At 44.6% G+C, this 12350-nt stretch overlaps 1 protein-coding gene across 9 annotated transcripts in view; it reads left to right on the top strand.

Moving 5' to 3' along the window:
- Positions 1–12350, top strand: part of LOC110507356 (dedicator of cytokinesis protein 10) — a 177389-nt gene that overhangs the window by 99889 nt on the left and 65150 nt on the right. For all 9 annotated transcript variants that reach the window (XM_090224225.1, XM_090224221.1, XM_090224222.1 and 6 more), the window contains exons 5-12: positions 2748–2820; positions 3375–3497; positions 5279–5413; positions 6302–6500; positions 9997–10082; positions 11078–11161; positions 11435–11593; positions 12068–12301. In XM_090224225.1, coding sequence (XP_090080351.1) covers positions 2748–2820; positions 3375–3497; positions 5279–5413; positions 6302–6500; positions 9997–10082; positions 11078–11161; positions 11435–11593; positions 12068–12301 — 1093 coding nt within the window. The remainder of the gene's footprint in view (positions 1–2747; positions 2821–3374; positions 3498–5278; positions 5414–6301; positions 6501–9996; positions 10083–11077; positions 11162–11434; positions 11594–12067; positions 12302–12350) is intronic.

Below are 12350 nucleotides of genomic sequence, written 5' to 3'. Positions count from 1 at the left end.
CATTGCCCTATCCACTCTAGACTCCACACAGACACAGCGTGTAAACATGCTGCTCCAGAGCCAGTATTGTTCTTCCTTCAAACAAGCATGTGTCAAAATGTTGTTCATTTCATAGAGACCATGAAACATTAAAAGCGTCTCAGGATCAAGAGACACTGCACCAATGCCTGAACAGCTTCCTAAGTATCCTACAGGAATACACCTCACGCAACCACTAAGGCTTCGCCTGCATCGCTACTCCTGAAGAGATAGCTACACACGAGCTTCGACCTACTCAAACCCCAGAACGCAAATGAGACAGTACAATACTACAGTTTACTATAGAATGCTACGGTACTTACTATATCATTCTGTAATAAACTGTAGTATACTGTAAGAATACTATACTCCACACTAGTATTCCTCGATCATAGTAGTTCTTAGTATTGCATTTTGTAGTATACTGTAGAATACTATAGTAAATACTGAAGTATTATCCACAAAAAAACACTGTAGTAAATACTACAGAAATGTCTGCAAAAACACTAGATTGTTTTAGCTATAGTAAATACTACAGCATTTAATTTGCCATCCCCTGCCCATTCCCCTCCCCCATATCCCAATTTGTGCCACCCGTAAGTGAGAAACCTACATGCCCAGTATAGACCATATATTGTGTTCCCTACAGGTTATAGAATAAAGCAGAAGCTCATAACTATGTTCAGAACCCAGTCCTTGCCTACCTGTTATGGAACATTTGCTATTTTAGTATTTCTCCAGTATGTTTCCTCAAGGACAAAGCCCACCACTTCTATATCAAAGATAATTAAACGAAAACACTTTAGTAAATACTACAGTAATGTCCCTAAAAACTACAGTATACTATAGTCTGCAAAAACACTACAGTATACGACAGTTCACAAAACCAATGCAGTAATTACTATAGTAACGGACCAAAGGATGAGGTTGTATATAAAGGTTGTATGGCCACTTCAGTCCCCACAAGACTACAGTGAATACTGTACGTAAAGTCTGCAAAAACACTACAGTGAATACTATAGTATTCCTACCATAGTATACACTATAGTATTTCTTTCATGTGGGATGTCAACAGGAGAGCCAAGTCAAACGTTGTGAACAAAGAACAAAGAACAGCTTTTAATCCTAGAGGAACTGTCTTGGCTAGGAACTACCTCAACGGACCAAAGTGTGGGTTCCTGCTACGGTCATTGCTCAGATTGGTCCTGTGTCCTTCACTGTCCAGACCGCAGAGGACTGTTGTTCATAATGGGGACAATTTGTGTAAGAGGGGAGGAGATGTTGTATATAAAGGTTGTACCTCCGTACCTATCTTAGTTGTATGTAGTAGTACTTAGGTACCGTACCTACCTTAGTTGTATGTAGTAGTACTTAGGTACCGTACCTACCTTAGTTGTATGTAGTAGTACTTAGGTACCGTACCTATCTTAGTTGTATGTAGTAGTACTTAGGTACCGTACCTACCTTAGTTGTATGTAGTAGTACTTAGGTACCGTACCTACCTTAGTTGTATGTAGTAGTACTTAGGTACCGTACCTACCTTAGTTGTATGTAGTAGTACTTAGGTACCGTACCTACCTTAGTTGTATGTAGTAGTACTTAGGTACCGTACCTACCTTAGTTGTATGTAGTAGTACTTAGGTACCGTACCTACCTTAGTTGTATGTAGTAGTACTTAGGTACCGTACCTACCTTAGTTGTATGTAGTAGTACTTAGGTACCGTACCTACCTTAGTTGTATGTAGTAGTACTTAGGTACCGTACCTACCTTAGTTGTATGTAGTAGTACTTAGGTACCGTACCTACCTTAGTTGTATGTAGTAGTACTTAGGTACCGTACCTACCTTAGTTGTATGTAGTAGTACTTAGGTACCGTACCTACCTTAGTTGTATGTAGTAGTACTTAGGTACCGTACCTACCTTAGTTGTATGTAGTAGTACTTAGGTACCGTACCTACCTTAGTTGTATGTAGTAGTACTTAGGTACCGTACCTACCTTAGTTGTATGTAGTAGTACTTAGGTACCGTACCTACCTTAGTTGTATGTAGTAGTACTTAGGTACCGTACCTACCTTAGTTGTATGTAGTAGTACTTAGGTACCGTACCTACCTTAGTTGTATGTAGTAGTACTTAGGTACCGTACCTACCTTAGTTGTATGTAGTAGTACTTAGGTACCGTACCTACCTTAGTTGTATGTAGTAGTACTTAGGTACCGTACCTACCTTAGTTGTATGTAGTAGTACTTAGGTACCGTACCTACCTTAGTTGTATGTAGTAGTACTTAGGTACCGTACCTACCTTAGTTGTATGTAGTAGTACTTAGGTACCGTACCTACCTTAATTGTATGTAGTAGTACTTAGGTACCGTATCTACCTTAGTTGTATGTAGTAGTACTTAGGTACCGTACCTACCTTAGTTGTATGCACAAAGCGTCATGGGTGTTGAATGTTGAACTGATCAGTGGTGGATAAGGTACTCAATTGTAATACTTGAGTAAAAGTAAAGATAACAGAATAGAAAATGACTCAATTAAAATGAAAGTCACAGAGTACGACTTCAGTATTTTCACCTAGTTACTTTGCACCACTGGAACTGATCCCCGTCTCCCGTCCCATCATTATTGAATTGTTATAAAGACGTGGTTATGAAGCCCACGAGACATGTTAATCACATACATTGCCAAAGCAAACATAAAGAAACATATCAAATCTCTCTCTCCCTCACAGGAAGCTGTACAAGGCGGAGAAGTTGCCCTCCCACTCCTTTGAGATTGACCATGAGGACGTGGACAAGGATGAGGTCAGGCCTGTTTTCATGGATCCTATTCCCTTTCAATTCACTACTCTGGTCAATAGTATTGCACTGTATAGGGAATAGGGTGTAGCCTGAGTATGATGACTAGTCAGAGGCCATTGATTAGCCCTACTGTTAAACTGTCATAATGCACGTCTGCTCACATATTTCTACTCTGTTGTTTTTGGTTTAGGGACGTTGCGTAGAAGCTTTATTCAATTGAGTTCAACTGAGCCAGAATCAATGACTCTCCAAAAACAATATCCTCTATGGCTCCTCCAGCTTCGGCTCTGTTACAGCAGGTGTATGTTCATGACAAATTAGGCATCATAGAATGAAATGGAACAAAGTATCTTATTGCATGTCAATGGCAGACATATTTAGACCTTGGTTATTGAGACATAGTTGGTCCCAAATGACACCCTTTGTAGTGCACTACTTTTGACCAGAGCCCTATAAAGTTAGATTGCCTAAAAGTAGTGCATTTCATAGAGAATAGTTTGTCATGTGGGATGTACCCATCGAGCCTGATTTGAAGATGTCTGTTTTGGTTTTTGCAGGACACAACGTCTTTGTCCTCGTCTAAAGGAGGGTGTGGAGGAGGAGGGATCGGTGTGTTCCGATCGGGATGGCTCTATAAAGGGAACTTCAATAGCACTGTCAACAACAGCATCACTGTTAGGGTGAGGAAGTGTGCCACAGACTCCCCAACAATACCCCCCCCCTCTCTCAATTAACTTTTTTTCAAATGGCTTTATTGGCATGGGAAACATACACTATATATTGAAAGTATGTACCCCTTCAAATTAGTGGATTTGTCTATTTCATCCACACCCGTTGCTGACAGGTGTATACAATCGAGCACACAGCCATGCAATCTCCATAGACAAACATTGGCAGTAGAAAGGCCTTACTGAAGAGCTCAGTGACTTTCAACGTGGCACCATCATAGGATGGTGTAAAGCTCGCTGCCATTGGACTCTGGACCAGTAGAACGTCCCACGTTCTCTGGAGTGACGAATCACGTGTCACCATCTGAAAGTCCGACGTGCAAATCTGGGTTTGGCGGATGCCAGGAAAACGCTACCTGCCCCAATGCATAGTGCCAACTGTAAAGTTTATTGGTGGTGGAATAGGAATAATGATCTGGGGATGTTTTCCATGGTTTGGGCTAGGCCCTTAATTCCAGTTTTGGGAAATCTTAACGCTACAGCATACAGTGACATTCTAGACGATTCTGTGCTTCCAACTTTGGGGTAACAGTTTGGGGAAGGCCTTTTCCTGTCTCAGCATGACAATGCCCCTGTGCACAAAGCGAGGTCCATACAGAAATGGTTTGTTGAGACCGGTGTGGAAGAACATGACTGGCCTGCACAGAGCCCTGACCTCAACCCCATTCAACACCTTTGGGATGAATTGGAATGCAGACTGCGAGCAATATTCCTGCCCGACCTCACTAATGCTCTTGTGGTTAAATGGAAGCAAGTCACCGCAGCAATGTTCCAACATCTAGTGGAAAGCCTTCCCAGAAGAGTGGAAGCTGTTATAACAGCAATGTTCCAACATCTAGTGGAAAGCCTTCCCAGAAGAGTGGAAGCTGTTATAGCAGCAATGTTCCAACATCTAGTGGAAAGCCTTCCCAGAAGAGTGGAGGCTCTTTTAGCAGACCAACTCCATGTTAATGCCCATGATTTTGGAATGAGATGTTCGACGAGCAGGTGTCCACATACTTGTTGTAGTGTATGTTTACATTGCCAAAGCAAGTGAAATAGATTACAAACAAAAGTGAAATATTCAAATTATTTTTGGTTCTGTCTCTCGTGCTCTCTCTTTGATGCCTGTCTTCCTCTCGCTCTACCTCTTGCTCTCTCTGTCTGTCTCTCTCTGATGCCTGTACTCCTCTCTTTGGCGTTTCTTCCACTCTCCCCACCATTTTTTTTTTACCTCGTCGTAGGACTTTTTCCTACTTCATTCCTCTTTCTCGCAAACACACATTTCTTGACTCTCTCTTCTTTCTATCGTCTCACTCTTTTCCTGGTCTCCCTCTTAGCCTCTCCCTCCCATTCTGTCTTCTGAAAAAGCACTTAGTCAGACCGGCCCTGCAGGGTCCTGGCACCTTTTTTATGACCTCATCAGTCCCCTGTGGCTTTAAGTTATGTCCTGTCTCTTCTAAAGAGACTTTGTGTTAATGTAGAGCACCACTGGCCCAGACCATGTTCAATTTACTGTCACATAGTCAGTGGTTACGTCCCAAATGGCACCCTGTTCGCTATGTAGTGCACTACTACTTACTTTTATACAGAGCCCTACCCATAGGGCCCTGGTCAAAAGTAGTGCACTTTATAGGGAATAGGGTGCCATTTGGGACAGGACCTCAGATTATTGTCTGGGTTAGGGTAACTGCGTCTTTATTGCCTGTAATTGATTTTGATGGGGTTGTATTTTCATTTTGACGTCCTTGTAGTCGTTCAAGAGGAGGTACTTCCAGCTGACACAGCTGACTGATAACTCCTACATCATGAACTTTTACAAAGATGAGAAGATCTCCAAAGAACCCAAGGGCTGCATCTTCCTGGACTCGTGTACCGGTGTGGTTCAGGTGGGTAGACGATGATAGAGTCCCAATAGACTGTGAAATTAGATTGGCACACACATGCATGCATTCGGGGACACACACACACACACACAGATTGACACACTTTCTATCTGTAGAACGCCACAGGCACACATTAAAACCGGTTCCCTATAGACTGTCCAATCGAGGAGCTCAGAGTGTTGCAACTTTCCCTAGCTAAGACTCTTGAGAGGAAATAAACTGAACAAAAACAAAAATGTCAAATATTATTTCTCTCACAGATTTGTTTACCACCCTGTTTGTGAGCATTTCTCATTTGCCAAGATAATCCATCCACCTGACAGGTGTTGCATATCAAGAAGCTGATTAAACAGCTGAGGAGTATTTCTGTCTGTACAAAAGCCCTTTTGTGGGGGAAACCTCATCCTGATTGGCTGAGCATTGCTCCCCAGTGGGTGGGCCTATGCCCCCCCAGGCCCTCCCAGGCCCACCCATGGCTGCAGCCATGTGAAATCCAGAAATTAGGGCCTAATTCATGTATTTCAATTGACTGATTTCCTTATATGTACTGTAACTCAGAAGAATCTCAGAAATTGTTGGATGTTGAATATATTTTTTTGTTCAGTATAGGTGTAGTCAGGTCTATAAATGCAGCAGGAAGGCTACCAAAGAACTCTTATTAACTGCGTCCCAACTGCATCCCTATTCCCTACATAGTGCACTACTTATGACCAGAGCCCTATGGGTTATTGTAACACAATGTTACAATATGGATACGATATGGTAAGATACGATAGGAGATTTCACAGACGCAACTAGTCGTGCACTACCCAAATGCACAAAATTCACTAATTTACTGACTTGTCTGTCAAAGTATGGGCGAACTAACACTAACCAAAACACCCCCTGTAGAACAACCGTCTGAGGAAGTATGCCTTTGAGCTGAAGATGAACGAGGTGACGTACTTCGTGCTGGCGGCGGAGAGCGAGCAGGACATGGAGGAGTGGATCAGTACCTTGACCCGGATCCTCCAGATCAGCCCCAACGACGGCCCCACCCCACTGACGCAGCTGGACCGTAAGAATGTAGACCTCATCGACACACGGCAAGGTGAGTACTCTGGACCTCCATACAGATTCAGGATCAGCTTCCCCTCCCCAATCCTAACCGTTACCATTAGTGGGGAAAATGCTAAACTCACCCAAGATCAGCGTCTAGATGCAACTTCACCCTACATCTACTCTGGACCTAGTTCCGGTTTATTAGGACTGTAGTAAAACCTTTCGCAACGGATAATGAGAAAAAGGGTTTCTTATTTTGACGAGCCCAGACAGTACCTCACTCCATTTTGAACCGTTTTTGGTCCGTGTGCCTACTGAACACGAACCCCGATGATGAGAAGAGACACACTCATCGTAACGTGTCCTGAAAACAAGACTTGAAAACATCATCTTAAGGAAGATGTTCCCTGACTGTTTGCTGTCTCCCAAAATAGATTTTTTTTATTATGTAGTATCACTGAGTTTCATAGAAAATAACTTATGGGATCAGCAAATGCTGAGTGGACATATTCCTTTTTTTTTTAAACTTAGATCCTGACACCTAAGCATCATAGCCCCAGAGCGGGAGAGGAAAGAGTAGAGGAGTTTGGAATATAGATTAGAATATGCCCAACAGAACCCTAGCCTGGTGCCAGATCTGTTTGTGCATTAAGGTATTCATAATGGCTGTAGGATATTCTGCCATGGCTAAGTTGAGACTTAATGTGCGGTGACTTGATCCTTATTGTTTGTGGTCCACCAGGAAATTAGACCGGACACAAGGCAAAGCACTCCACCTTGGTTTTTAGAGATTAAACATAGTTTTTTTTTTAAAAGCCTCAGTGTGGAATATAACCAAACAAATTCCACACACCGCCCTGGACCGTGGAGAATTGAGGTTGTGAAAACGACTACGAATGATAGCCGTAATAGCCGTAGTCATCATGGTTCTGTGTTGCTGTACTAACATGCTGTTAAATCAAGTTCGGTGTACTAACTGACCTGAGCCTTATTAGCCATTAAGCTCCATATAATATCACCTGGAGGTGGTGTGGTGTACAGTTTCATCAACCGCACTGGCTGGTGGAGCTCCCAGAGCTAATCCTGAAACTAACAAGTCATGCTGAGTTAGTTATTATCCAGGTGTAGGAGTAGTGGTGGCTATTCAACAACCTGATGGTCAGGGGGGATAGAAGCTGTTTGCCATTCTGTTAGGTTGAGCCATGATGCTCTTGTATTGCCCGTACCCGAGTGATGGAAGCAGGGAGAACAGGTCGTGGCTCGGGTGGCTGAGGTCACTGATGATCTTCTTGGCCTTCCTGCAACGCCTGGTGTTGTAGGTTCGCTGGAAGGCAGGCAGTGTGCACCCAGTGGTGTGTTCGGCTGAGCGTACTACCCTCTGTATTGCCTTGCGGTCAGTGGCAGTGGCGTTGCCGTACCGGGCTGTGATGCAGCCCAACAGTATGCTTTGGATGGTGCTCCTGTACAACACTGTTAGGGCCCTTGTGGACAGACTTAATTTCGTCAGCCTCCGGTCAGTTGCTGTCGTGACTTATTCTTCAGTGTCCATGTGGTTAGACCATTTCAGCTCCTCTGAGATGTCTAATCGTTTCATTCCGAACAGAACCCCAGTTCTGACCAGAAAAAATAAAGTTCTGAACTGGTTCAACCCCCCAAAAAAAGTACCCTTTTATAATGTTCCTTTCTGTTCCTTTTTTAACCTTGTGAAATCTACAGTTTTTTTTTTACGTTTAGCTCATTACATTAATTCACCAATCAGTGAGGATAGAGCAGGCAAGCTAGTTGTTTACATGTGTTATGGAAAGACAAGTGTAGCCTATGGCAAGATGAGACTGAAATTTTAAGGGTGGGGAGAGAGCGAGAGGGTTACATTATCTTAATTAGGTCCGCAGAATTATACCCAGGAGGAGCGGCTTCTACTGTATGAAGGAACTTTGAATGTCCTTTGAGCTAGCTAGCTAACAAGCTTGTGAGAGCGCCGCCAGAATTTAAAACACGTCTTACCTTTTTGTAGTTAATAAATCCAACGTGAAACATGCTAACTAATCCTTTAACTAGTATTGAAAAAGTGAATCCATTCTTCTCTAGCTAATAAAACATCTCTCTCCCTATCTTCACATGCTTCTAACGTCAGTACAGTGGCCTACAGTATGCTTCGGAGGGGGGATGGGCAGGTAGCCTTAACACACATACACAAAGATTTCGGCTCGTAGACAGATGCTGGAATAAGTTTCTGAGTGACAGAGTGGGGGCTTTGCATTTGGTGCTTTTGTTGCGTGTCTGGAATGTAAAAGAAAATTACCTCGAATTCGAGAGGGTGTGTCAAGGGAAGGAGGAGGTTATGTGGTCTTTGACTCTCAAAGCACTTCATGATGACGGAGGTGGAGGTAGTCATTCAGTTCAGTTACTTTCCCTTTCTTGAGCACAGGGATGATAGCTAGAGAGAGTTTGAAAATGGTAGAAAACACAACAACTAGCTGGCCTGCACATGCTCTGAGGGCGTGGCTAGGGACGCCACCTGGGCCGCCAGCTTTGCGAGGGTTAACACGTTTGAATGACTTACATTCTATTTATTTATTTGATCTTTATTTAACAAGCAAGTCAGTTAAGAACAAATTCTTATTTTCAATGACATCTTAGGATCAGTGGGTTAGCTGCCTTGTTCAGGGGCAGAAGGGCAGATTTGTACCTTGTCAGCTCAGGGATTCGATCTTGCAACCTTTGGGTCCAAGTCCAACGCTCTAACCACTAGACTTGGACTTCCTCCAACCGTAAGCACGTAGCCCTTGTTGTCCTCAGGGGCTCTCCTCGGCAGAGTCGTTTTGCATGAACCGTGAGAAAACGGTGTTTAGCTGTCTTTTTGTAATTCGTGATCGTTAGAAACCCCTGCCACATATGCCTAGTATCCGACACGCAGAATTGCTCCTCCACTTTCTCCCTATACTTGTGTCTCGCCATCTTGATCGATCTTCGTAGGTCGTATTTGTTCTGTTTAACCATGCAATGAGAGAAGAGGAGCAGCATCAGCAGACCTAATACACATTCAGGGCTCTGTACTACTTCTGCTCTTTCTGTCTCTCTCTTTCGTTCTTTCTCTATTCCCCCTCTCTCTCTCTTTCTCTTTCTCTTTCTGTCTCTCTTTCTGTCTCTCTTTCTCTCTCTCTCTCTCTCTCTCTCTCTCTCTGTGAAAGAAAACAGCTGTCTATTTCCCTCCCTCTCTTTGTGTGGGGCCTCTTTTACAGTACCACATAAAAGGTTGACCTACACTGACTGAATAGAGGGATGGTAGTGAAAGGATAAACACATACAGTAAGCTCCATTAGAGGCCAGGGAAGGCCAGTGTGAGAGAGCGCTCCCCTACTCCCCCCCCCCCCCCCTCCCCACCTTTACCCCTCTCAGAACACACTCAGGTATGGCGGCTTCCATGACAACAGCCTAGCTGTCATTGAAGACCAGAGGAAATGAGCCAATACTAACAACAGGAATGGTAGACATTAATTTCACCGGAGATATTGACTGTAACCGTCTGTCTCTTTCCCCACCAGACGTCTGTGATCTGTCTCTAAGCGACGTGTGTTTACCTGAGAATGAAGAGACGACAGAGAACGGCATCAACCCTGAGCTGGCCAAGGTGGGTGTGTGGAGATGTCATTTGACCCGTAAAAAAAGTATCAATGCTTCTACTTGTATTATGCTAATTTAATATCAAATTGGATTTGTCACATGCTTACTTACAAGCCCTTAACCAACAATGCAGTTAAAAAAAAAAAAAAATTTAAAACGGTAATAGATAAGAATAACAAATGATTAAAGAGCAGCAGTAAATAACAATAGCGGGGCTAAATACAGGGGGTACCGGTAGAGTCAATGTGCGGGGACACAGATGTTGAGACAATTGAGGTAATATGTACATGTAGTTAGAGTTATTAAAGTGACTATGCATAGATAATAACAGAGAGTAGCAGTAGTGTCCCGGGGGGGGGGGGGGGGGGGGCAATGCAAATAGTCTGGGTAGCCTTTTGATTAGCTGTTCAGGAGTTTTATGGCTTGGGGGTAGAAGCTATTTAGGAGCCTCTTGGACCTAGACTTGGCGCTCCGGTACCGTTTGCTGTGCGGTAGCAGAGAGAACAGTCTATGATTAGGGTGGCTGGAGTCTTTGACAATTTTTAGGGCCTTCCTCTGACACCGCCTGGTATAGAGGTCCTGGATGGCAGGAAGCTTTGACCCAGTGATGTACTGGGATGTATGCACTGCCCTCTGTCGTGCCTTGCGGTCGGAGGCCGAGAATACCAGGCAGTGATGTAACCCGTCAGGATGCTCTCGATGGTGCAGCTGTAAAACCTTTTGAGTATCTGAGGAACCATGCCAAATCTTTTCAGTCTCCTGAGGGGGGAATAGGTTTTGTCGTGCCCTCTTCACGACTGTCTTGGTGTGCTTGGACCATGTTAGTTTGTTGGTGATATGGACGCCAAGGAACTTGAAGCTCTCAACCTGCCCCACTACAGCCCCGTCGATGAGAATGGGGTGTACTCAGTCCTCCTTTTCCTGTAGTCCTCCTTTAATACATATTCTGTATATTCTGTATTTTATTTGTGGGGATATCTTCTCTCTTTCTCTCTCTCTCAGTATTTCTCTGAAACTGAGGAGGTGGTCCGATCGGCCAGAAGAGAAGAGAGGCTCAACCTGTTCTCCCTGGACCCTGACACCCCGGTAGGTAGTGTTTAGGGGTTAATACACTTACACTGTAGGTACCCTATAGGGGTTAACACACCTTGTGCAGAACTGTTGGTGGTACAGTACTGCACAATTCACCTGTTAATTAAGCACTGTTAGGTCAGGGATGATAATCTCTGTCCCAGGAGGGCCTCTGTGTCTGCAGGCTTCTGGTCCAGACCAGTGCTTACACACCACATTCAACTTCAGCCCGCTGCCCACTGATAGTCCAATTGTGTGCCCCTCTGATGCTGTCTGGTTCTGGGTCAGGTGTTGAGGAGTCCGCGTGAGGAGTACCCTAGGGGTGAGGGCCTCCCAATCCGTCCCTTCGAGGAGAAGCTGGGGAGGAGACTGATGATCGCCTGTGGATCCCTCAACCTGACGCTGCAGGGCTGCATCAATGAGACCGAGACTGGTCCGATCACCAATGTAAGACCCCCTTAAAACCACAAGTACACCACCACCATCTCACGCTCACTTGCACGCGCGCACGTACAGTTCTCCGCAGCTTTTAAAGGTCGACTTAGCATGGTGACGTTGCAACTAACAGCGCCGCAGATATTGAGATGCGCTCATGCATTACATAACTGATAGTGCTCAATGGTCAAAACACTTTTCACTCTGTTGTTTACTGTGCTGCGATGGATGATCCGAGATCAGCTATTGAGTGCAGTGGTCACTGGAAAAGTGAATAGTGTTAATCTTTTGAATGATTTGCTTGGTGCAATACTCATATGCTAACGCATACAGGAGTAGGAATAAGAGAGAAGGTTTGAATCCTAATCAACCTGCCTACAAATTGTTTGAAGTACAGTAGAACAACATAGCAAGCATGTCAAAGCTGTGTGTTGGAAAACCTTGGTAAATCCCTGGTGCTCATCACATGTAGTATATCCCCATCAGATTGAGCCCTTCTTTGTGACTGTGGCCCTGCTGGATGTGCGTGAGGGAAGGAAGGTGTCGGCCGACTTCCATGTTGACCTGAACCACGAGACGGTGCGTCAGATGCTGGGTGGGGCTGGATCGGGAGGGCCCGGGGCGGGGCAGGAGAATGGCCTGAGCTCCCCTGCAGAGAAGAGACCCGGAGACTGTCATCTCAGCCTGGACCTGGACGACTGGCTCCGCTTCCCCAAACAGGTACGCTACAGCAACGCTCCGGAGGAAGTTTCCCAAAGGTGCAAATCTA

The sequence above is a fragment of the Oncorhynchus mykiss genome, chromosome 27 (genome assembly GCF_057628025.1).
Source record: "Oncorhynchus mykiss isolate SJ-2025 chromosome 27, ASM5762802v1, whole genome shotgun sequence".
NCBI lineage: Eukaryota > Metazoa > Chordata > Actinopteri > Salmoniformes > Salmonidae > Oncorhynchus > Oncorhynchus mykiss.
Note: the sequence above shows the minus strand (reverse complement) of the source record. Positions and strands in the feature narration are given on the sequence as shown.